This window comes from Anopheles stephensi, chromosome 3, assembly GCF_013141755.1.
Source record: "Anopheles stephensi strain Indian chromosome 3, UCI_ANSTEP_V1.0, whole genome shotgun sequence".
Classification (NCBI taxonomy): domain Eukaryota; kingdom Metazoa; phylum Arthropoda; class Insecta; order Diptera; family Culicidae; genus Anopheles; species Anopheles stephensi.
Genome location: NC_050203.1, coordinates 85,537,790 through 85,564,288, shown reverse-complemented (window position 1 = coordinate 85,564,288; position 26,499 = coordinate 85,537,790). Strand labels below are relative to the sequence as shown.

The window sequence follows — 26,499 nt, the reverse complement described above, 5'->3', positions numbered from 1 at the left end:
CTTACTGTTTGAATAATGTTGGATCACATTTGGTTTATTCTGCCTTTCTTTTTTGATACCGATTTGATTGATGCTTGATTGAACAGGGTAACCGGTTACAGTAACACACTCGCCCGCTTCGATCCGTTGTTGGAGTATATAGATCATTCGGTAGAATAATCCGATAGACATTTTCAAGCAAGCGGCCGTATGTTCCTAACATGGGACATACGGACATTGGACTAGATTAGCTAGTAATGGGATATAAGCGGCGGTATACCAAAAACCCGAACGTACAAGGGTAAATATAGTTGAGCAGACGCTGAGATAAAGAAACAAAATCACGGTATATTCCGTGGGCGGGTTTAAATGCTTGCTAACCCTCCGAAACCCCGGCACCAGTCTCTCTCCGAACAAGTCTTGGGATGGGTAATAATTTCTTTCAAACTCACATTTCATTTATCTTTACTCGAATCCTTGTCGTCCGATGTGCCGTTGTCCTTCACCATCAGGAGCAGCTGCAGCATCAGCAGTGCTTCCACCTTATCGAGCGGATCCATAAACCCACGCTGAAGCCATTTCGGGATAGTGGTGCGCGCGTGGCTGAATCCCAGCTTGTTCAGGATGTAATCAATTCCGTACGGTTCGATCGATTTGCCGGCCCACGAGAGCAGCCTGTGTATTGTGGAGGGAGAAGAGCGTTTTATTAGCAATAAATTTGAGCAACAACCAAGTTTACGAAAGAAAAATCACACTCACCGTACAGTGGGTTCCAGATGCCACGTTTTGCAGTTGAAATGACGCCAATCGGTTCGCATAAACGATTCTAGGTCCGATTTTTCCACCACAATGTTCACCTGTTTTCCGCCACCGGTTGCTGCACCGCTCGAGGTGGTACCGGCAGGACTGGACATGGTACTGCCGACCGGTTTCTTCGTCTCATCCACCGGCCGTGGGATGGTTGATTTGGATCCCGGCAATGTCGTTGCAGTGGCGGGTGTTTGGGAACTACCCGGTTCGTTCAAATCTACGGAGCTACCACCGTTGGCAGCGATCGATTGACTAGAGGTCGAGTCCTGCGTGCCAAGAGATGACATGGAAGGTGCAGCGCCAGACGCTAGGTTGGAAGAGCTGGTTTTTAGCGTGTGAGCCGATTTCAAGACTGATAAACCTGCCGGCGTTCCGCTGGCTGTTGGTGGTGGTGGGGTTACATTAGCAGGATTAGGCGAAGACGATCGATTGGTGGAAATTGTACCGAGCTGTTGGATAAAATTGGGTTAAAAATATACGTAAGAGCCATCTGCACCCTACATACCACTTTTTCTTTCTCGCTAAGGTAGGAAGTAATGAGATCGTGTAGGAAGAAAAATGCATCCGCATCGACCGTAACGAAGATGTGATCCTCGAACGCCGTGATGAAGCTGCACTCCACCATCGGTTTGTCCTCTGTGGCGAAAAAAAAAGAGCTAACGTTAGAGACCATCCCAGATACGATGAAGCGATCGGTCAACGGAAGACAGATGCTTACGCGCTGTATCAGGAGTAGAGATGCCCTGCAGGTGTTCGGTCTTGAAGTGTAGCTGCAAGCTCGGCAAAGCGAAAATCACCTCCCGGTTGAGGTTGGGGTCCTGGAGTTTCTGATGAGGCGCTGAACCCGAACCCGAGCCGCGCGCTCGTTCAATTGAGTTCGTGTTGTGCTCCTTGTCTCGCTCAATCACCGGGAATCGATCAACTCCTGGCAATGTAGAGCGCAAGCGATTAGAATTAGAATGTTCAAGCTGCAAGCATCTCCCAACACTTACCATCAATTTCACTGTTGGCAAATGCGTAGTGGAACCACTCGTGCAGGGTCTTAAACTGAGGCGGAAAGATGACGTTGCGCGACATCCGCACCACGGTCGCGTTCGAGTGATGCTGCGGTGGCTGTTGAGTGTTCATGCCGAGCCCAAACGTTAGCGTCTGTATGATGTGTACCTCCTCCGTCGACTCAACGTGTTGCGCCTCGGTCGCGAAATCAATGCACGGCTCCTTCAGACTGAACAAAGCCCATGACTTTGCCTTAAAGTTGATACCGTGGAAGCAGGCGAGCGAGATGTTTTGTCCGTGCAGCTCCATCGTACCGCCGAGCACGGTACCGATGTTGGAAAGCGGTACGCCCAACGTCGACAACCAGAGGCCCTTCGTCTGCTTCAGCGGTCGCTGCCAGTGGCGGTGATGGCGCGCGTCATGGATCAATGCATCGGCTCCAAGCGATTTTTTCTCCTCCCGACGCCGCACGCTAGTCCTCAGCGAAGAATTGGCCAGCCGCGGTTCGAGGCTAGAAAATACACGCTTGGACGATTTGAACTGCTGCGAGAAGAACTCCTCCAGCTTGTAGAACATCTTCAGTATGTCGGCGGTGGTTGACTTGGAAATCATCATCTGCAGCTGATCCCAGGACAGGTCACCGTGGATGAGTATGATGGCGGGATAGTTTGTCGGTAGCTTGTTGCCGAAATCGTGATCCTTCGAGAACTTCCATTCGTCTCGCAGCTGTGCATTTAGGGAGCTAACGCGCGTCATCAACACACTCGTGCCCATGTAGTCGAACTTGAGCTCCAGCGCCATCAGCTTGATGCCTACCTTATGATCCGGTTCTGAGCCGGGATCCTCGCGAATGTGGATGTACGTATCGATACGGTTCAGATCGATCGTACCCCCGACGATGCCACCCTTCGCATCCAGCGAGGACCCACCCAAACCCACGCCGATGTACATGTTCTTATGTCCCGTGCTGCCAATACTGAGTCTTCCATCGCTGCGGAAAGCCTTCGTTAGCCACACAATGTTGCCCATCACATTGCCCATATTCATCTGAACGTTCAGCTTTGGTGAAGTTGATCGCGAACAGAACCAACGTTTCCCAGGACGTGACCTGATTCACATCCGAAGGCGACGATGTGGAATCGAGGCTCGAAGACTTTTGATCCTTAATTCTTGCAGTTGAAGATGCGCTGCTTCCACCACTGCCACCCGTTCCCATGCCAATGTTCTCCAGACTCAGGCGCAGACGATCGCGATTCAAATTCTCCCCACGACTTCCCAGCCTGCTCTCGACCTCGATCGAAGCATCTCGTTCGTTCGACCTCGACACACCACCTCCATCAACGCTTCCCTCCGGAATTGTTGGTATCTCTAGATCGCACATGCTCGTCTGCTGCATGCCCAAGTCTCCGAGGAACATGCGTCGCACGATGCTCCTTCTGTACCATGCCTTGGGGAACGCAAGTATCTCCGTCAACCGGCGCATATCGTACTTGAACGATGCCGAGCCAATGTCGACGATCGTAGAGAAGCGGATCGTTGCCTTCGACGCTTGGTCCGAGTGTTTCCGTGACGTCAACCCCGTTTCGACGATGTTGATCTTTTTCGAGCGTGTGATGTGAAATTTCACAAACTCTACGTTAATGCTTAGCGAGTCCTTTCGCTCACTGTCGGCCAGCGGAGAGAATTGGTGAGCTTCCTTCAGGTTACTTTTCTTGCCTCCGTAAGGATGGAAGATGTACACGTTAAAGTCTGCCAAACATCCGGTTCACGCTTAGTCCTCCCGCTACTTTCCCATCTCCACCGGGCATTGCTGTCGATTCACCTCCTGACGATGTGTGACCGCCGGATGTATCATCATCCTGGCGGTTCGAGCTGAAGATTATGTCCAGACTGGGTAGTTGTAGCATACACTCGACGCGTGAGACCGGAAGACACGAGAACCGGAAGGTCGACGGTTGCATGTGGAAGTAAACCACCACATCGACGGGGAAACTGGCATAAACTGCGGCATAGTTGTGTTCCAGCATTTGCAGATTGACTGGATTCGAAACTCCTCCACCAGATGGTGGAACACCGCCACCCCCGTTGACACCGCCAGCACCACCCCCACCACCACCACCACCACCACCGCCAATGTTAGCACCGTTCATTCCAGAGACTCCACCAGTTCCCTTTGAGGACGGTATCGGTTCGAGCGTTTGTTCCAGAAATTCCAAAATATGAGGAGATATGATGGTTTCCTCGGGGATGCTTTGGAGGGTCATCCAAGCGAACAGTGTCGCTCGTTTCGAGGCCAGCTTGCGTGACACACCGAACGGATCGGTGGTACTAAGACGCGGCGAAGCATCATCATTGCCGACAGTTTTCGATTGATACTGCAGCTTTACGTCCAGTCCCGGTATGTGGAATATGGTTAAATCGACGAGCGCTGTGTAGGGCGCGGTGTTGTACTTCAACCGCGATTTATCCTTATTACGACGCGGAGGAATAGGGCTACCCCAGTCCGTCGCCCCACCGGTGCTTCGCTCCCGCTTGTGATGTTTGCCAGCCATGGAAGCGTTCGTACCTCCGGCGGCACTTGCGGCACTAGCATTGTTACTATTACTATTCCCACCCGCCATTGTCGACGACAGTCGCTCGTCATGAATGTCTTTGGTATGCAGCACACATTTGCCCGAATTGACCAGCACCTTAATGTCTAGCTCGAAATCTATGTTGGGTTCTTGCTGTTTCTGCGGATGGCTGGGACTTTTCTTGCGCAGCTCAACCTGCTCCCCGTCGATCTCCAGCAAATGGGGCACGTCCGACGTAACCGAGCTCGAATCGTACCGGGGCCAGTCAAGCCCAGAGTCGGAATACGCAGCCACATCCGAATCGGCACTGGGTAGTGACGATTGACGCATCGTTTCGCTGAATGTTACCCGGGAAGAGTTGGGCGGAATTTTTACCCGCAACGATGCCGTTCGAGATGGTCCCGAATTGGGCGATTCTTGCAAACTGCTCATGTCCTCGCTACCTGTGAAGGCTTCCATCACGCTACTGGTCCCACAGCCAGCGCTTGCACCTGCGTGCCCATTACCTCCATCGATGCAGCCAGCGTCAATAAGATCCTCCCGGGTCGGTGACGGAGCAACGAACGAACGGGAACGGTTTGCTGCCTTCAGCATCGGCTTACGCATCGCTGGACGTTTCCATTTCTGGAAATAAAATGCAAGCCCAGAACGGTTAAATAAAGTCCAAATTGTAGTAGCGTTTAGCATCAAATACACATAATTAAACCTAGGTACCCTAAACTAGCATCGAACGGAATCGAAATGTTTATTTCATATCTTAACTATTTTCCTGCTTGCTGTCGGTTAAGCTATGCAGTTCGCAATCATTCGGACAGGTAGTTTCCGACGAACCGTGATCGTGTGGACATGGCTGCAAAGAACATGTGGTTTCCCTTAAGTCGCTCTCATTACTAAGAACACCAAGCGCGCTATCGATTGCGGAGTTATCTGTGGCCGTATCATCTCGCGTGCTCTTCCGATTATCACCGCTAGTCGGCAAAGCACGCTCGCGGCCAGCGCCTTCCGATTCGTCGTGCCTATACGACACGGAATAGTTTGCACCGATAATGGCCGATATCGGAAGACTGGTATCGATGCTTCCCTCCGGCGCATCATTCTTCGCGAGAATGTACTGCACAAATGGACAGTTCGTTGTCTCGGATGCACGTATCTCCTTCAGTCCCTCACTGATCCGTCGCACAACCGAAGAAGTTCTCCATGCCGGCCCGTGCTCCGTATGATGCTCTTCCTCGGTCAACGTTTCGGAACCGCTCTCCTTTGCCATCAGCTTTTCCTTCATCTCCATCAGCAACGCTTTGATTTCCTTCAGCTCCTCTTTCGATCGAGTACCTTTAACCTCCGACTCCCTTGCGCTAGGTTTGCGCACCCGTACGACGGTCGATCGACGCCCGTCATCGCCGAAGCGCCGCGAACCTCGCCCATCATGGACAGTGCCCTCGGCAGATCTTTCGTCTGCCAGAGCAAGCTTTGAAATCACCGGCAGGCTTAGCTGTGCCCGTTGGTGCATCGGAAGCATCGAGGTAGAATGCAAATCCGGTGCCTGGTGCACTCTTTTCAGCTTCACGATCGCTTGCAGCGGAAGTTTAATTTCCTCAATGTCCGAATCGATCTCGTAGATCGAACGGCGCAGATTCACCTGACACTGGTGACCACTGTCCACATCTTGACAGATCAATTTGAGCACTATCTTAACAGACGGCATTGCGTGACAACTGATGCCAAAATTGCGTCTTCTCGAAGAGGGAATTTAGCAAAAGGATGTGCGAAACGAAACAATTGATTTTGAGCAACGCCGAAAAGACAACTGGACAGCAGCCAACAATCTACTAGCCCTTGGCTACTACGATGAAAGAGTTTTTTGAATTGCACTGAGACAGTCTACTTTGATCCGCCCTTTTCCCTCAAATTGAGAGATAGAGAGAGAGAGTGCTGGCCGGATAAACCAACCCCAACCGGAAGGTAATTCAAAGAGAGATCGTTTCACTCACCTGTATCATATCACGGCGGAAATATTTGTAGTACACGGCCTGCAGCTCCTGCAGGCGTCGTTCCTCGTTCTCGATCGTCTTCGCCGACGCACCCAGCGTACGGAAATCGTTCACGATTTTCGTCTGCTCGTTTATTTCGTTCTCCATCAGCAGTGACCGCTTCTTCGGATCGAGCGTCGTGTCGAACAGGAACGAAGGCAGCGAATCGACCGACTTGCGTGACTTGGAATCTTTGCCGCCCTGGTGGCCGGCTGCATCAATGTCATCGCTGTCGGGCGTATCGGACGAGATTGGTTCATCGTCCTCCGATCCGGTGAGCATGGTCAACGTGTGTCCAAGTGCCGACAGTTGCTTACCAATGTTAACATCCAGATGGATGTCCACACCCTCCATCTGCCACTTGACGTTTAGGAACCATTTCGCGTTATCCGGATGCTTGGCCGCGATCGTTCGCGAACACACCTCGTACGTGCCTTCGGAAACGACACAGAGATTCATGATGCTCGAATCGTTCATGTTGGGTTTCCACTCGTCGAGCGAGGAATCAAAGTCCTCGGCAAACCGTAGGCACAGTCCAGCAAAGCGGCCCTTGGACACGAGCGAACCGGAGCTGCAGGCTGAGATGATCGTGTTTTCTAGCGTAATAACCACAGCCCCCTTTTGCTCAAAGTCCTGCACCGACCGGTTACCCCAGATTTGGGGCGGTTGATTCAGCGGCAAACAAATGCCCATATCTTCCACCGTTAGCTGCAGGAACAGGGTGGAAAGGTTCGCGGTCGTCGCCAAATGGTGGCTTATCTGGCCGAATGGCACCTTTTCCAGCACTTGTTGCGTTGCCATCAGCACCTCCTTGTTGAGGTTGGCCCGCTTTTCCGTCCAGTACTCGTACGCGTTCTTGTAGTTCAACCACACGAGGATCGCTTTGTCGACTGCTATCGGCTGCACGTAGATCAACGGCCGCTTCAGTGTGATCAGCACCAGTTCCTTATCGTCGTTCAGCATTTCGTTCTGGAACGCATTCCTCAGCCCGATGGTGGTGTTGAAGAAAGCGTGCTGCTGAAATTCTGGCTCCGCCTCGTCGAAGATAATATTTTTGATGATTTGCCCCAGGGAGAGGTTCAAATCGATCTGCGCCTTTCCGAAAAGCTTTGTATTGGAAGCGTCCGCAATGTTTTTCACGCGATTCGACAGATGCAGTTCCAGCTGGCCCGTTTCAAAGCGAACGGCAGAGGAGCAGGGTGTGGTTGCTGTTAGCTGGATGCGCTTCACGCGAATGTTTAGCGAAAAGAGGATGCGCTTGATGGTGGATCCACTGTCTTCGGACTCTTCCAGCCAGAGTGGAACCGGCTTTTCTCCACCGTACACCTTCTGCACCACCTCGTTCACCTCCTTCATGAACACCTTCTGCACAAACACGAGATGGTTCAGCAGGTCGGTGGTGAGACAGCGCTCAAATACACCGATTTCGGCCGACGCTGCAAGGTAGCCGCCCTGCCGCAGTACGACACCATCGATCGGTACCTCTTCGGTTGTGCTTTCCGGCACGTACTCCGCACTGACGTGAACCGGTGGCAGCGCGATACAAGCCTCCGAAGGAAGGTTCGTTTCTGTGGTTTGTATTTTGGTGGTAAAGCTGAGCGAATGGTTCGGAAGATCGACGGTAAACTTCGCCTTGCTGCCGGTAACACCGGTCGACGTTACGTGGTCCATCTTGTACTGTGCCTGGAGCGATGGCAGCAGCGCAGCGCTAATCGACAGGCTTTGCAATATTATGTTGAACTGCATAAAGAGCGGCTGCAGCAGTCCGCTCGGATTGCTTCCCGCAGCACCACCTGCCGTCGTTGCACCCGTCATCGTTCGAACCGTAGCCGTGCTGTGCTTGCGCTGATTGGCGGAAGCGGATGGTGTTGCCTTGTCACGGGCATCCCGCTGATGGTGATGGTGGTGCAACGGTGATTCTGGCTCTTCATTTTGCCGCGTCAGTCGGGCCGACGTTCGCGTCACTCTTAGCTCCTGCAGCGTTGAAGAAATCTGCTTCGAGCTGCGCGTCATCATACCGTGCAGCGCGACCGGATGCTGTGGAATGTCCACATTTACCATACCGATAGAGAGCAATCCATTGTTTTTATCCTTTCCACGGCGCGTTATGCTCGAGTACAGGGTTTGGCTCTTCCCGATCGACACCTTCACCACGGTTCTGTAAAGGAGATTAGAGCCGTTAGAATCTCCTTTACCCCCGGTACAAACATATATGCTACACTTACTGCTGATTCGGTTGTGTTCCTTCGAGCAGCACAATCATCGCTCTACCCACTTGCCCGGTCAGCGAACACTCCAACGACGCAGGGCGTGACTTTTTGCGCCATGTCGTGCTACTGTGCAGAGCCGTTATTTCCGCCTCCAGCTTCAACCCGCTCAACGAAGCCAGCAGTCGGGTGCGGTGTATCTTCGCCACACCGAACACAACCAGACGTGTACGCTCCTGCGTTATAACGCCGACGTCTTTCACGGCACCATTGCCACCCGTTGTGCCGTGGCTTCCAATAAGTTCCTCTTCGTCACGCAGCGTTTTACTTTCGTGGAGTAGATTGTACTTTCTTGCCTTAATCTGTTCCACCGCATCGGGCGAAATGGAAACACTGCAAAAAGGGGGCGCAATTGAAATTACAAACTGCTTTACCGGTACCAGTGTACGAAAGGAAGGTTAACGCTTACCGATGAGCGATCGTTTTCGTTTCCGGCATCGCTGAGTACAGATCCAGCAAATGGTACACCGTTTTCCAGCATTTCGGAGTGTCCAGAATGCTGTGAATCGGTCCGGTGAACGTTGAGCGATCAAAGGGCGCAGTGAAATCTGAAACGAATAGACGGTCGCACTGTTAAAACCCTTAAATAATCGTTTCTTGCGTGCCGCCGTACCTCCGAACGTGCTCGACGGGGCACCGGTGAGTGAGTTCTTCGCCTCGAGCGATTGTTTGGATTGAGCCTCGGCAAAGGAAAAACCGCCACCGGTCGTCGGGCTCATCTTGTTCGGCGTGTTGATCGTTTCGTTCAGGTTCGTGTAGCCCAGCTTTCCTTTCACCGTTTTGCTGGTGCTGCGTAGCTTCTGGGCAAAGCTATGGGGCCGATTGCGTGAGTTGGGCGACGGTGTGAGTGGAATCAGCGGCCCGAGCGTGGGCATCTTGCTACGGCTAATCGAGTGCCGCAACTCGTGTCGCATCGTGGAGATGTCCTCGTTAAACTTGTCGTACCGCTCGTCGGTGTAGTCAAAGATGCCGGACGTTTCGATGTGTGCCATGAGCGGCTCGTTCAGTGATCCCATCAGCGTGGGATCGTTTATCTCGGACGCAAGGCTAGATTCGTCCTTGAGCGGTGCACTACGCTTGCCACCGGGATGCGCATCGCGCAGCTCGTTCTGAGCGTCTTTCACGTTTTGATACATGTTGGTAATTTGGTGGAGCAATCGCAACAGAGGCATGTTCACCTGCTGCGAGATGTAGCGCACGTTCAGGCTAAAGTTGATCACCGTGCTGGTGTGCTTCTTCAGCTGGCCGCGGGACACGTACAGCATGGCAGGCTTAGTGTCGTCCGGAAAGCCGTCAGTCATCTTGCGCACCTCCAGCTCGACACCGACCTGTTCGCACAGGAAAGCCGGCTGTTCGCCTGGCAGGATGATCGTGAACTTGCCATTGCCACGCTTTTTGGGATCTTTTTGCTTCGGCGGTTTCTTACTATCGCCTGCCTCACTAACGACGATATCGATGCGAATCGTGTCGAACGAGCAGACCAGCGACAGATTCGTTCCCAGACTTTCCAGGGAAGAAACGTCCTTGTTCGCTACATTGTTGATCATTTGCTGGGGCATTACGCCGAGGCAGGTTAGCATTGGTTCGAAGATGAGATGAGCGTCTAGGATGCGATTGTTATCCTGCATGTACTTCACCGAATGGATCGCGGGACGGTTCTGCGACACCGGGCGATTGTTTTGCTAGAGCGAAATAGAAACAACCAACAAGATGAGGTTGAAAAGAGAGCTAGAAAACACTCGCCACCTGACTATACATACGGTCGTTTTCTCCTTTTCCCGCTGCTTCGTACTTTCGCTCTGCTGCTTTGCCATCCACGAGTACAGATCCTCCTTGTGGTTGGCTGGTGGCGTCCAGGGTTTGTCCATCGAGTCGGACGAGCTGCACATGGACGGTACGGACCCTTCGCGGAGTGCACCGTACTCGACCCCGACCGGGTCCTGCTGCTTGTCGAAGATGATCGGGAACATCTGTATGCTAGCACGCGACGGTGGCGCTGCCGGTGGAATGAAACTTTTTACCGACGATTTCTTCCGCAGCTTGTTGTGGTGCGAGTTGTTAGTGGTACTGGGAGAGGTATTAAGGGAATCGCCCGCCAGCTTGGCCGAGACCGCACTATGTACTGCCGACGCCGCGGACGGGATCGGCGGTTCGGCGGGCATTTTGATAACTTTTGGTCAGCAGCACGGTTGGGGGGTGGGTATTGCATTTGTTTTCGGTGCGTTTCGAAATTATTGTTATCATTATTGTTTGTTTGTTTGTGGTGGAGAGCGCAAGGAACCGAAATAAGAAATTGGAGAAAAGGAGAAGCAAAATTCAGCTACGGTTTGCTTTTTTCGTTTACTGTTGTAATATAGCATTGTAAAACACTACTGCCTATTGCTGTACTGTCATGTGTGTTGGTGTGTGTTTTGTTAATGGTTTCTACAACAGATATTACGCAAAAAAGGGAACACATACACAAAGGATTATTAAACACAACACACAAATCATAGCTAAAGAACAACTAAGTAAGCATCATGCACGGGAAAGCAACACAAAACATAGCTTCAGTTAAACAAAAAGGTAGGAAGGAAGGAATCACCACAATAAAAAAAAGAACGCAAAAAAACACCACCGACAACAAACACCCGAACGGCCTCTTCCGGGAAGAGGATGAGATAGATATAGATCAGCACCCCCAAAAAGGGGGAATAAAGCAACATTAAGGAAGAAAAGGATGCCGGTGCGTCGGTGTGGATGCGTGCATTAATCCCACAGAAACACCATTAGGGAGTTGGGACCCCCCCCCCTGAGGGACCCTAGTTGGGAAGAGATATTTTACCATGAAGCGATGAATGGGGCTGCTGATGGCCGCCGGTATGCTGGGTGGGTGCCGTTGATGTTGCCGATGCAGCCGACTGCTGACGATGTTGCTGCTGTTGCTGCGGCTGTTGAATGCACTGGCCGAGCAGCATCGTGTGCTCGTTCTCCTCGCCGAGCAGTGGATGGTTTTCGCGCACTCCCACGGGATAGTTATCCGTGTCGATGTCATCCGTATCTTCGGCGTCCTACGATGATGGAAATGGTGTTCAAAAAACAAACGTCCAACCGATCGGTTCCGGGCACGATTAGAGAGAGAAGGTTCAGTTCATAGGAAAAAGGGGTAAGGGACAGGGAAGAATTCGGGATGCGTTCATTAGCAACATTAACCAACCAGCTCCGAATGCTATGGTTTGGCGCGGACACGTGGATTAGTGATTGACACACAAAAATACAACATCCCTGACACCATCGGTCGTTGGTTAGAACATTCGTTGGCCAGCCTTACCACATAAACCGGTATGGTGGTAATAAGGCTGCTCAGCTTAACTACTGCTGCTTGCTTTGCGGCTTTATCGAAGCGTTCATAACCATTTCCGTGTACCATGTACCCTACACAAGCACACGCAAAAGAGCCACAGACCACCAAGACTATCACCGAAGAGGGACCTGTACCGTGAGACACAGCCTACGCGTTCTATACACACTCATTTGCACAGATTTGGTGTATTACAGAACAATCAACACAAATAACGCAAAGTTAACCTAATGTGTCTGTGTTGTTTGTTTGCGGGTTTTCTTCTGCTGGTCTGGTCTTAAAATTTGGTAAGCTCTTCCGCGCTCATTATCACACTTACCCCATATAGGTTTGTATCGCTGCAAAAGGAAAGCATTTAGTGTATGATAGTGATTTAGGTGAGTTGTAAACGGTTGGCATTTGCTATGCGACGAAGCACACGATTCATTCGCTTATGTACTATCAAGGCCCAAAGATCAAAGTTATCTGTCTTCTTAAGCGCACAATGGACGTAGTGAATGGATGAGGGGTGAATCAATCCTGCCGTCGGTTGTGTGGTATTATGTTGCTCGAACGATAAGGACCCAAAGGAGGGAGAATATGCTTGCGGGGAATTTAAGGGATAGAATCTAATCTTCCAGAGGAGACAATTCGTTTACCCAACCCGAATCGACAAAGATGGCGCCAACTTTCATGAGGCTAAACATGGAGCCGCTTTACAACATACCTCGTCTTGCGGAAGTGCAAATGTAACGTTGACCGGTTTGGCTAGCTTTCCCTTGTACTGGTGTTCGAACAGCATCGGATTGTAGAGAACGTTTTTCCACTGCCGACTTAGCACGATGACAGCCTACAACGAGGAAAGTGTAAAGAGGCATCGTGAAATCCAGCGCTTGCGGTTCGAGCAAAGAGAAATCACTTCCTCTCCCGTTTTGTTACCTGACGCATGGTGCTCAGCTGTGGCAGATATTGCTGCTTGAGAATACACTCTATCTTGGCCGCGGATTCATCCAGCACAAACTTCTGCAGCACGGTGCACAGCTGACAGCTCGGGTCTTCCTGGAGCGTTTTAGCGAGCGGTGTGAACTTCCCACCGTACCGGCTCTTTGCCGGACGATGCAGTGAAGGACGCTCCCAAGCATCGGCCATAAGCGCCACCGTTACGGCCGTCCGCCGAATGTACATCGCTTTCATGAGAGCAACCACCTTTATGGCGAACCGATTGCACGGATTCATCCAGGCCGTGATGGCCGGCGAAGCGGTGCTCAGCAAGTTCCAATCCAATCGCGTGTAGTCAATCTTTCGCGTGATCGGCGCTCTTGGTGGGGCGGCAAAGTTAAACCAAACCGTTTTGAAGTCAATTACACAGGAAGAGGTCTTGCCGTTGTCGTTGCTACAGGGAGCAACAGTGCCCGCTCCTGCGCTACCAGTCTTCGAAGAGCATGGATCGTCTCGACTCGTGCCGGGAATGTTGGCGGCGGTTGAGGATGAATGCTGTTGCCCAACAGTTGGAGCTCCATTGTTTGTGGACGGCATTGCTTGCGTTGACGAGCCGGCTGTCGGCTGCGCTTGATGCACGGCCGATGTTGGCAGCGTACCATCCCCAACGAAATCCATCTCATCCGGCACCATAACGCTCGTCTTGAATGTTTTGCCACCATCTCCAAGGATCGTCGTGGTCGTTGTAGTGGTCGTCGTCGTCGTCATGGCGGTGGTGGTGGCTGCGGTCATTTTATCCTTCGATTTGATATCGAACAGCGATGATCGATCCTTTGCACTGCCACCGGCAGACTTTGGCGTGCCCGGTTTTTTCATTCCAAACTTGGCCAAAGCTTCCGCCGCCATATTGCCGCCCGCCTCGTTTAGCAACGTTACCAAGTTTAATGGATTGTTCAGCGTAACGCTGTTCTGGTTCGCCTCCGAATGCATCGTCGCCGTGGGAAGCGCGTCCGCCTCAGGTTTAAGAGTTTCTTCCGCATTTTCCGATTTTTCAAACTGAGATCGTTTCACAATCTTTACGCTCACACCCTCCAGTCCACCCTCGAACATGATAAAGCCCAGCGCACTGGCGCTGGTGCCACCCTCCAGCGAGGTTGTGGCCGTATCTTCCGGCATTCGCGTACAGTCAAACATCGCGCGACTGCGGTGGGACGGTATGGCCGTGATTACGATTTGGGAATCGGGCAAATTGGCCGATTCGTTCTTCAGGCGACGAAGTTGAGCATGAGCTTTCCCAATGTCGAGCGTAATGATAAGCTCCTCCAGCTGCTTTTCCGATGTTTCCAACAGTATTGGCTCGCCAGGCACATTGTCCGGGCGGGTTTGGGACGACAGGTGTGCGAGCAGTGCTCGAGTGCCGCGAATCAGTCCACTTTTCTTTAACCCTCCCGAACGGACGGTGGGCTGCGTGTACACCGTATGCATCGAAGCTTTGGTCGTTTTGCCCAGATGGAACCGCGTTGAGACTCCTTCGAAGCAAACGGCCAGCAAGGACGCACAGCTTAGCTCCTGGACGTTGTCGAGCGCGGCGAACGATATCACCTCCTCGACGACCGAGCTCTGAATGAGAGTTACATTGATCTTGGGCAGAACGATCAATCCTTGCACTTGGGTGGAGATACTTTCTTCGTACACGTCGGTCAGGACCGGTCCACCGGGACCCTGCAGATTGCGCTCAGCCGTCGATCGCTTCGAGTTCGAGTGAACCTGCGACCAGTAGCTTAGGGATTGATCGCGCTTCAGTATGTTAACTGCTTCGACTTTCCGCACGCACGATGCATGAATGTCATTTATCACGGTCAGTGGATGCAGCGTAGCGAGAGTTGGTGTCAGCGATTCAATCATTCTGTAGACGAATGGAACGAATTGAAATTTGCATTGTGTATCATTTGTAGGTGCACCTCGTCTCATTCTTCAAATCAAAGTAACCTACTGGTGAATTTCGAAACAGTTGCGTATTATTCCGCAATGTTTGGCAATCGTTTAATTGTAATAGCTATATTTGTTTGCATAAAAGAAGCAAAGCCGTATCCTGTTTCTAGGGTAGCAACGGAAACGGAAATGGAAGCATTCATATCCATTCTGAAAACAATCGCCCGCGATCAAAACACACAATCGCTGTGGGAACGATTGAAGACGTTCGATGTGGAGGATCTAAAGGCAAACTTAGGATTGCAACAAAATGGTGGCGCTTTCCAGCAAAACGATCATCAGTTTCGCAGATCAAACTCTATCGATCGCAGCCACGGAAGGGAAGGTGAACTGATGCAGCAAACCACACACATTCCCACGCCGGAAAGATTCAGTTCACCAAACGAATCAGAAGAAGGGGGACATTCTACCGAAAATGCCCGATCGGATTCACCAGTGTTGCTAAGGATACGCTTTCTAAGGGCTAAATTTAAGCGAAACCAATCATTTCCACAATACATACAACTGTTGGGCCACTCGTCACGCTCCACTATTCGCCAACAAGCACCACAAGAAGTGGAGCAATTGTACAAGAATTCGATCGGTGTACAAATTCCAACAGCTGATAGCACTGGGCCGACTACTCTCGAGGAGAGCTTTCCCCATTTGGAACCCTTCCAAACGTCTGCTCACTCTTATCGCCCATTGGTGCGCCGCAAGCGTCCATCCAATAGCAAAGACTCGGAAGCAATAAACATTTAATAAAGGCATAGCACAACACTTACCTTTGCAAGCCTTCGAGTAGAAGCGGCGTTAGCATCACGTCCACCTGTCCCTTGAAGCGAACCACGATCGAGTTGCGCGTTGCGATTTCACCCTGCGAGCTGAGGAATTCGTTTTCGCCCTCCTTGCTGCTTTCCTGCTTGTCGAAGCTGCTCCGGACCAGTACGCTCGGGTCCCAGGGATGTGGTTTCGGGAGGGTGGAGAATCCACCTGTACCAGCAGCACCAGACAGACTACTGCTGGCACCACTGCCCGCCAAAGGAACATCGTACCGCGACACAATCTTCACCTCACGGCAGTTGGAGTACGTGTCAAAGTGGGGTATCAGTTTGCCCCCAATGTACACCAGCCCTCCATCTTCGTTCTGCTGAAACAGCGGCATGGAGAAAGCGTCCGCTCCGAGCGGCATGGAGCAGTGGGACCAGTTGGAGCAGCGTACCTGCGCTAGATGCGTCACGTAGCTGGCCATCAGTAGCGGCGAGTCAACGATCGGGCGGTTGATTTGCATGTGCAGATTAACCAGCGTGATGTCCTCCTGGGACGAGAGCGCCGATATGAAGGAACTGGAAGAGAGCGAATGTGATTCGGAAGAGTCTTGCGGGTCCACCTGGAATTGTAATTCGGAACAGAAAGACAGCGCGGATAAGTACAATGCACAAGCGAACCTGCAGTGCCGTAGCTCTCTAAAAACCATGAAGTCAAGGAGGTTGTTGTGAAGAAAGGTGGTGCCACATAAGTTACCTTGACCATGTTACAATTACTAACACACATAACTACAATGCAATTAGTGCTCGGGAATGAAAGTCAGTACAGGAAGGTCAGAATAGAAAAAAAACACAAATTTTAGTAAGAATAAAACATTTACTAAAGAATTATAGTAGACTTTATATCTCATTGCTAGAATATTAGTAGCACATCATTAGCAAGAAGATAACGTTTGCATTAAGAAGCGAATTACTTTAAATCATTTTCCTCTGTAATGAACAAACAACATTTTAGTATCTATTGATTTGCAGAAGCTATGGCTTAATAAATAATGACCGTTGGTCTATTTTTCTGTATACGTTACCAAAATATACAAATTAAGGGAATTAAGTAAATTCTTCTTCTTCTTCTTCTTTGGCACTACAACCTCGAGAGGTCTAGGCTTGCCATTTCTGGCTTTCTATGACTTAATTTAACCCGTAGAAAAGTAGTCAGCCTTCCGTACGGGGAGGCGGTCTGGATGGGATTTGAACCCCGGCCCTGCCGTGTGAAGACCGGCGCCGCCGTCGCCTCGGCCACCGGACCGCCCCAAGTACACTCTTGAAAGTGATACTAATCACTCTGCTTCAGACACTTACCCAAATAGCCAAAAATAATGAATTCAAACTATCGTGCTGCTTAAGGGCTGCTTAAAGAAAAAACGTACTACCGCCGAGCTTTGAGGCAAGTTAAAAAGAGCGTGGAACTTGATGGAACTATGAAGCTTATTTATAAACCATGCACTGCTTTATAAACCAGTGTTCATCCGAACTATGCGGCTTGTTAAGAAGCATGCGGTACTTCAGGGAACTTTATGCCCATTTAAGAGTGAAGTTCGGCGCCTTCAAGTTGTTTGTTTACACGATTAGGTCAATAGGACATTGCTATCTGTCATGCGTCGTCAGAAAAACGTTGTGTGGAAAGATGTGTTGAAAGTGTGTACAAAAATCGGAAAATCGTTTTATGAAGCATACTTAAATTATGCGTGAAATATTTGAGGACGAAGACGACTGCAAGATAATCGATACTCCAATCGATATATCCGACAATTCTAGTTCGGAAGATGATGAGCAGATTGAAATTCCCAAACAGATGCCTTGCATGAAAACAAATAGCACACAAAAACTTTCTTTAACAGCTCGATGTACGAAAGCTGCTTAAGGTCTGGTTAAGAGTACGAGGAACTATGACGCTGCTTACTGCAAAAGACGTATTAGATCAACGATCTTTAGCGTGCTGCTTAAGATAGTTTGGCTATTTGGGTATTTACTTATTTAATAGGAGAATAGTGCAGACTGAAAACGATAACATCATTCAGGCGCAAAGTTCATTCAAAATTCTTATTATAAAAGCAAAATCAACAAAACAAAATCCACACTTTGCATGCAAACAGGAGCGGAAAGGTGCAGGTGATAAAAAAACAGGCTTAAAATATAAAGAGCAAATATACTGAAACGAAATTATAGATAATTTAACCTGCAAGAACTTGCTTACGATCAATAATATTCACACGGAAATATTTTCAAACGCAAATTAAAATCGCCAACCCGTTCACTGTCAAACTAGCCGGGCTTGCTGAAGAACTGATCTTAACAACGAATAAATAATAAACCAAAACAAAAACAGCACATTTGCGCTTTTAGCCAAAATGAAGCAAAAGCAAAAGCTTGGACGGGAAGGATTCGTCAACGGAAAAGGATATTCTCCTGCCACCTGTGAGGCTCCTTTAACGTGGCTTTCCTTCCCGATTTTCCCAACCTCCGTGATTACAAAAACAAACAAACATGTGTTTGTGTGTGTGTGCATTTCTCACACACACACACACTTACACTAGAGGTATACTGTGATGGTGGTAGAAGATTTTGTTTTTTACTCACATCATAAACTGGCTTAAAATGGCGGAACTCGGGCCGTGGTGAAATGTTGCTAAACTTACGCATCGGTGTCGCTAGACCGTGGAGCCGCCGTTCCTCTTCGTTCTGATTTGGAGGATTCGTCGCACACACCAACCCAACACATACACACACACACACACGCACACGGTTCGTCGGTGGTACAGATTTACATTCAAGTGACCGATTTGGCCGTTTGTTCGATTGCGTCCAATACATGTGTTGCAGGAAGGATGCGAATGAGAGTGTGGTGTACGTGTGCATACATGGGGTGCCGATCATGACGAGTTGAGGAGGTCGGTGACAGGGGTTTTGAATGGATGAGTGACAAAACACGTACGGCATGAGTTTCATGTCCGATTGATCGAGACAGAGAAATTTGGAAACACCATCATCATTCATCATTTCATCCGCGGCAGCAACGACAGAAGTAACAGCGGGAGCAGTAGAACGATCGATCGATACGATACGATTGGTTAAACATTCCCGAAAAAAAAACCATTATTCAAGCACGGTTGCACGTGAATAAGGATTTTTTGTGTGTTGGAAGAAAAAGATAAAAAACATGACAATTGGCTGCTGCTGCTGCTGCTAGGATTGATCACGAGCTTGCACCAAGAGAAAAGCAACGATCGCGATCAATTTATGTCTCATGACGTTCAACGGTTGAATGAGTGCGTATCGTGTGCTTTTATCGTAGTGAAACCATTCTAACTACAGTTGCTACGGGGAATGTTGAAGTAGGCTAGGATAACGGAAATCATAAACAATCTATTCTACACATACTGCTTGCGCTTTACTACAGAAGCATTTGACGCTTGTTTTTTGTTGTTGTTGAACAGGCTATATGCTTTCCCTTGAGGGAAGTAGCAGGAAACGAAGCAGTAAAATAAAACCCAACGTTAAACAGGGAAAACTTAAGCTTCATTTAGACGCAAACACCCGAGAGTGTCGTTGTCGCCATCCGAACGGACTCGGTCTTGCCTTCTAACCTGCTGGCTGCTGGTAGATCGATCGTTTTATCGACAGTACGATAAAGGTGCGCTAGACCCGTAACTAAACAATAACCAACCAATTCGGGGAGCATCTACGAAACCGGTGCGAGCTACCGCCACACTCACCACCAACACTTACCAGCTCAGCCGTAGACTGGGGCCGCATCGGGAGGCTTCGATGTTCGGGCGTGTGGATCTCGTAGTCGCTCCGGTGCGTCGCAAGCCGTCCCTCTAGCTCGTTCGGTCCCACGATGCTTAGATCGGATGCGAAGCGTTTCTTCTGTATCGCTACCGGGTGCGGATGATGGTCGACTACGCCAGCCTTTAGGCTGGAACTGCGCGACGCATGCAAATCTTCGTCCGCCGAAAAGAACGCTTCCGAAGGATTCTCCGACGTTAGCGAAACGGTACGCTGCACATCACGCATGATAACGTCGTCCGACGGTATCGGACGTATGCCGGAACCGGTCGGAAGGATTGCGCCAAGCGATTGCTCCGAATCCGACGCCAGCGGGTGACCCGGGGAAGGTGCTGAGTGGGACATTTCCAGCATCATCTGAGTATGGTGGTGCTGCTGCTGACTGTGGTACGGTGGATGGTGATGCTGGGCTCCCTGCTGCTGGTAGTGTTGATGCAGTGCTTGATGATGGTGATGCTGGTGGTGGTGATGATCGTCCGCCAGGAATGGCCCATCCAGCTCGCCCTGCAAATAGTTGTCCATGGTCAGTCGGGAGTCGGAAGCGTACGCGGTGGAAGCATAAGATTGTAGCACCTTAAAGCCTTTTGGCGTTAGCAGCCGGGACTCCGTCCCATCCATCCGACCGGGAGTCGGCGTTGACACTTTCGAGCTGTTTGCGGTGGTTTTAGGACTGGAATCCAGCAGCCGACAGTACGGAACGTCGTGTGGAATTGTGCTTTGTCTGCGAAATAAACAAGTAGCACAAGTTTCTTAGCAGGAGTGCGAGCATAAGGAGTGCGAGTCGCGCCCCATAGTGCGAATGTAGGTAGTTTTATACAAAGTCCATCAATTATTTACGGTAAGACTTCACCTGGAACATACCTTTGCCGTGCAATCGGTACTTTCGGTTCCGTTTCTTAGTAAGAAATAAAGAATTGTCCACAAAGCTAAAGTCTGTTCGCATTCTAGACCAAATTCAAGGAACCAAACCAAACGATTCACCATGAAATGTACCGAAGAAGCGTATCTTACCTTCCACTTGTGTACGAAAACCGGCGTCCCCGTGCACGATCCGAACCGTGCGGCGAACCAACATCCTTTTCCTTCACCCGTTCCAGGGAAGATTTGCCGGACCGTTCACCGGTTCCGGCCAGTGTTGTCGCTCCACTCGCTCCAGAAACACCACCGCCACTGCCACCCCGAATAAGCGTATTGTTGGGCGAAATTTCGGCCGAAGTCGTTTTCTGCGCTAGCATCGCTTCATGCTTCTGTGGTAGGTGCGGTGACTTGCTGTCCAGCTTTATGCCAGTGCCGCAGCAGGCCGACGGTGCGCCACCACCGTGCGCTGGCGGATGTCGATGGCCGGTGCGATGGAGATTGGGCTTACCGATGTACTCGTAGCATTCCTGCAACGACACCGGCTGCAAGCTGTACGGTGGTGTGTGGAACACGAGCTGACCTTCGTGCAGTAAGCTCTGCCCGAAGCCGTACTCCCGTGGATTCGGGTGGATGTGGTAGCGTGCGATGTTGATGAACTCCTGGATGTCTTGGGCGCAAGGTTTGAAAAATCGTGGCCCATTGCGGTTAGTGCCGAAGAAGGTACAGCCACCAACACAACCGCACCGCACCGGATCGGTACTGGTGGACCAGAGGAACCACAGTTTCTTGTTCTTTTCGTCGTGCACTTTCAGGTAGCTGTGGGATGAGACAATGCAAAGAACGTAAATTAAATTCCATCCCCGAATGGCATTCCTCCCTACTGTGCTTACCTATGCTGCACCAAGTGCAAACAATGTTCCGGGATGGGCAGCGCAGACGCTGCCTCTATAATAATCGGCCCCAGTGACACACAGCCGACCTCTAGCCATGGTTCGTTCGAATCAATATCACGGCAACTGTTCCTTGTCGAGTGTAGCGATGCGTACGGATCCTCCTTGTTATCGCGCCGATAGTGGATGGCAGGATCTTCCGTCCGATCGGAACGACCCTTCCGACTCGACATAGAACCATACGGATCGTCCCGATGTTCCTTGGAGTCCTTTCTGTGCTGCGGGTACGGTGGTTCTACCGCGTTCTCTCGCCTGCCAGACTTCAGAACACCGCCCGAAGAACCGGACCCGGTGGAGGTAATCATCGGGCCACCATCTTCCATCGCCGAGCGTCGATACATTGGACCCGTCTCGTCGGACGACTTGCGATACCCATCGTCCGGCGCGTGTTTGGTTGAGTTTTGATGGTGCAGCTTCGCCGACCGGCTGCTGCCAGTGGTGTTGGTGTTGCTGTGCGAATTGCCACTGCTGTACTGACTGAAATGCCCACCGGTGGAGACAAACTGGCGGAGCAGTATCGTAGGCACGAGCCCAGTTATGCCCGATTTTACCTGCTGTCCGTGCAGGTTACATGTCGCCAACCGAACCGGTGAGATCCACGTGTGCATGGCAGTACCGTTCTCTATCAGATACAGATCGACCGCATCGACAGCAACACGCGTCATCCGGTACTTGATATCCTCCGTCGAGGGACACCGATACTTGGCGTCTTCTTTCGTGTGCGGGCACGAGCTTGATGGCACTCCGTGATGACAGTAGCGCACAGTTTTCGGCGATTTTAGTTCATTCTCCGAGTCCATCGTGAGAAAGACGAGTGTTTCCAGCCCAGTCACAACGTTACACAGCTGCGATAGGGTCATTTTGCCGGATAGCTTCCCCAGCTGTACTTCCAACAACCAAGCGTACTCGAGCGTTTCCTCTTCCAGCTGACGGCCTTCGTTGCTGAACATTGCGTGTCCTCGGACCTGTACGGCCGAAAGCAGCAAATGACCCTGCCTTAGATGCTTATCCTTCCCGGGACGAATCGTGTTATCGGACGATATGAGAAACGAGGGGCTCACTAGCACCTGCAGCTCCGTTTCGTAGAATCGCTTCTTCATCTCGAACCCAAGCCGCTCGATCAACACAATCGGACATGGTGGGTCGTTTTCGTTGCAGTTTTTCATCACGTGCGCCTGCAGGTCGTGTATCGTAACGCTCACGATCACCTCCAGTGGACGGTAGAGTCGCGGATCGAAGCGTTTCGGTTTCTCGTCCGGATTGAGGCTCGTCTCGGAGAGGGACTTGGAAGGATCGTCCTTGGTTGAACCGGTGGATTTCCCAAGCCCCCCAGCCAGTGGATTGCTTCGTGACGCATTTTTACTGTTGGAATTCTCCATATCAGTGAACGATTGATCTTCACCGAAAATGTTCTCCTTCAGGTGGATAAAGTTGCGCAGAATCGCACCGTACGCTAGCATCACCGAGGATCCTATTTCTAGCTCCACCGACACCTGATCCGGCGGTAAGCTGGTCGGATCGAAACGGGGCGCTCCACCATCTCCTACCGTCGTCCACGCAATGGCAGGCGATTTACGCATCTTCGGGATACGCATGGGGCTCAGCAGTATTTCTTCCTTTTCCGGTGTCGTTATATCGGCCTGCGGGTCAGGCCCGAGCGGTGGCATCGGATGGTAGATGTACTTGATCGAAAGGGCCACGATCGGAACCGTCCAGCAGTCAATCCAACCGACCGCCCGTTGACACACACGGCGCCACTTTTTGTTGATCAACTCGGATCGCTTCTTCACGTTACCGTCACGCGTTAGGATGCGTGCATTTTCGTCCAGTGCCAGCAGAATCGGTCGACTGCTCGATATCTCCGGAATGTACATGCTTAGATCGAGCCCTTCCCCGTGGATCCAGAACACGATCGGAAGCTTCACCGGTAGGAAGTCATCGAAGGGAAGGGAAAAGCTTAGATCGAACAGATCACCACAGAATGCGAGATGGTGGTTTTCCTGGTTCGTACTCGAGCAATCGATCCAGTTGAACTCGTTGCTAAGGGTGAGTATTTCAAACTCTTTCAGAATGACACCAAACTTCCAGGTGTACGGCACAAAGCTGAGTATGTCGGGGCGTGCCTTTGAAGCCCAGTCTTCGATTAAATCCTGAAAGAACTCCTTGTGGGAGAATACGATGTAGGCAGTGGCTTTGCTGCCGGTCAGATTAATCGTCCACTCCTGATGGTCGTTCCATTTGATTGGGTAATGAACTCTGCAAAGATGGAGAAAAATAATGTTAAGAAGGGCATATTGCATTAGATTTGCTCAAGTGGTTAATAGGTTTCAATCTTCCGCTGAACAGTGGGTAGCTGAGAAGAAATGTCGCTAAAAAAAACTATCTTTTTTCATGTCCAAGAATATACCAAAAATATAGCCTCAAATGCCGACTGTGCACTATCGAGAGGAAGATTAACTATTCGCCACCACGTCACCAATCGCTGTGTGAGATAATACTTACTTAACATTAAATTGCAGCGTTTCACACTCGGCCAAGCTGCGATACTGCAAACTGGTGGTGGCTTCTACGTGTAGCAACTGTCCGGTCACCTTCGTCGCCATTCCATCTTGCAGAATTATCCATGGCAAGGTCACTTCCAGATACGATCCCGCACCAATGTTCACATGCACCGCGTTCGTTTCTTTGTTCTTCGAAAACAGCACATCGATCGTCGCTTCGTTCAATGTGCACAGACTGATATCGAACGATCGCACCTCACGTCGATCACCCGGTTTGGGTGGTTTTGTAACCGCCATGGGTTGATAATCGGGCGGGAAGAAGAACTTAAACAGATGGTCACGCTGCCGATCGGCCCACGGACCGTAGCTGAAGTCCGTACCCTTGCCGCACTTGATATCGATCCCCCAGACAGGTGGAGCCGCCTCTACCACATCTCCATTAGCGAGCGTCAGCGTTACGGGTTCCTCTGGCACAATACCAGCCTCGTCCATGTAGAAGTACAGTTCCATCAGGTTCGACATCATTACCACAAAGCCTTCTCCCATGTAGCGCGGTGGTTCGTCTACCATTCCGGTAAATTTCGGGCTGGGTGCAAGCAAAACCTTCGCATTCTCAACCTTCGCCTTCACGAAGTGCATAAAATGGTCCAGCTTCGATACGGCCGGTTTCGTGCTGTAAACGCAGTGCGCTTCCTCGACACACAGCGAGAGCGTCGTCGGTGTGAGACGATTTCCCGAACGCAAACCGCCCCGAACATATATCGATCTTGATGACCGGGATTAAATCTCGCCACGTTGTTGCCGTCATTGCTTCCGGGCGTGGTTTTTTAATCTTGGCCGATGCTTCACTAATATGCCGCTGGTTTTCGTCGTTCATGATTTGTTCCTTAAACTTGGCTATTTCCTCCGCGTTCATGTCTTCCGTCGGCACCAGCACGGACGGTTTCAGTCCGAACGTTTTCTCCAGCCGTGCGTACAGATCGGACCGGTTGTAGATGTGTACCTCGAACCCGTTCAGCATCACCGACAGCCGGGTGTCGGAGTGGGACAAATCTTCCGACACGTCCTTGGGGACGTACGAACGCCACCATCGGAATATGAAGTAACCGTCCTGAACGCGCACCGTATAATCGAAACACACGTACACCACGTCCCGGAACATGATCTTCCCAGCGAGGGGATTTACATTGAGCGACCCGATTTTAAAATAAGCACCACGCACATACAGCCGATTGGCCAGCTTCGTAATGATGCAACCGAACAGCCGGGAGTTGTAGAACGTGATGTACACCATCCACACAATCGAGGAAAGCAGTGACACCAGCAGCCATACCATGTTCTTGTCCAGCTTCATATCCTCCAGCGGCTGGGTCATGTTGAACTGGCCCATGCTCATCAGATCATCGCCATTGAAGGCGGTTTCTTCCGTCACTTCGTAACTCATCTTGCTCGTTTTAGTTGCGGTTGGGATCCGTGCTGTTAAACCGTCAGTCAAAGTGACAAAAAATATCCTAAAAGAGAACGATTAAAAGCGACTGTTATTAAAATAGTAATAAGAAAAAAAACATCGTGTGACTAATTAAAGGGAAGCAAATAAAGTGTGCAAAACGAGGAGAAAAAAACATAAATGGTTTTGACAAACGAATGCTGTGGAATGCTGATTTACTCTCGTGTTGCTATAGAAACAAGAACAAAAAAAAACCATACCAACATCCATTCCAGTACGATGCATCAACGTCTCACATTCATCAAAGCAACATACAGACGCTACAAAGAAAAAATCGATACGCTTCGGCTAGACATCTTCACCCTGACGCCTAGTATGAAAAAATGTAAACAAAGCATACTGCCCATATAAAGCTGTACACTATCATCATCAGCTGATGATGAAATTGGGCGGTGGGGCGAGGCCACACATTTCTCGACTCGCAGTGAAAGGAGGTGAAAGTTGTTGTTTTGGATGAAAACGCTTTCGACGAGAATATTCGTATCACAACAAACGGGAGAAAAATTCGCGCTGGCGCAATACGCACGTTCCCGGTGTTTATTGACATCTTCCCGATCGACTTCTTCGACGTCTACCACTACGACGACCACCGGGACGAAGAAGAAACCTCACGGAGTGAAAAATCGATACCCAGATAGAGAGTGTGGTTTCAATCGTTGGATGTTGCTAAACCGCTAATCACCCCACGATGAATCAGAGTCCGTTTCATTCCATTCCACTGATTACGCTTATCACCGCTGTGTGGTATGCGATATTACGCATTTGTAGCTGTGGTGGAAAAATCTCCAATAATCGACACACTTTGCGTTCAAGGTGGTGGCACCCATTGAACTTCCGCAACAAGGGAGTGTTCCTATCGTGTACTTTTCCCATCATTTCCCCAACGATTTCACCGCAAACTTCACTTTCCCTGCGTAGCTTACCTTAAACGCTGTCTTTTGCACACAGCTGTGCAACATAATTAACTTAAATTTAATCACAATTTCTATCGAAAACTAATAGCATCACAGTACGAACTTGCACACCCTGCCACCATCTTGGATTTTGATAAAAACCTGACATAAACAAAGGCAGCTGTCATGCCGTAACGCTTGGAGCAGCACCATATCAAGTCACGATTATACGTTACGCAGAGCGGATCCCTACAAATGTCGCAAGGTGGTACAACATCAAATTGTAGGGATTGTGG

General features: G+C 50.4%; 1 protein-coding gene across 1 annotated transcript; it reads right to left on the bottom strand.

Annotated features, from left to right (window-relative positions):
* Position 1: 1 nt before the first annotated feature.
* LOC118513907 (transmembrane protein KIAA1109) lies at positions 2-26,351 on the bottom strand. The gene is given in 24 exon segments (XM_036060232.1): positions 2-654; positions 739-1,238; positions 1,295-1,425; positions 1,508-1,714; positions 1,782-2,847; positions 2,849-3,550; positions 3,552-4,982; positions 6,347-8,543; positions 8,611-8,985; positions 9,062-9,200; positions 9,266-10,334; positions 10,413-10,822; positions 11,477-11,702; positions 12,699-12,821; positions 12,911-14,816; positions 15,667-16,271; positions 18,286-18,387; positions 19,435-19,998; positions 20,068-20,215; positions 20,506-21,168; positions 21,243-23,558; positions 23,805-24,538; positions 24,540-25,314; positions 26,234-26,351. Coding segments are annotated over 23 exon segments (16,542 nt in total). The 5' UTR covers positions 25,248-25,314; positions 26,234-26,351; the 3' UTR covers positions 2-434.
* Between the last annotated feature and the right edge of the window lie 148 nt (positions 26,352-26,499).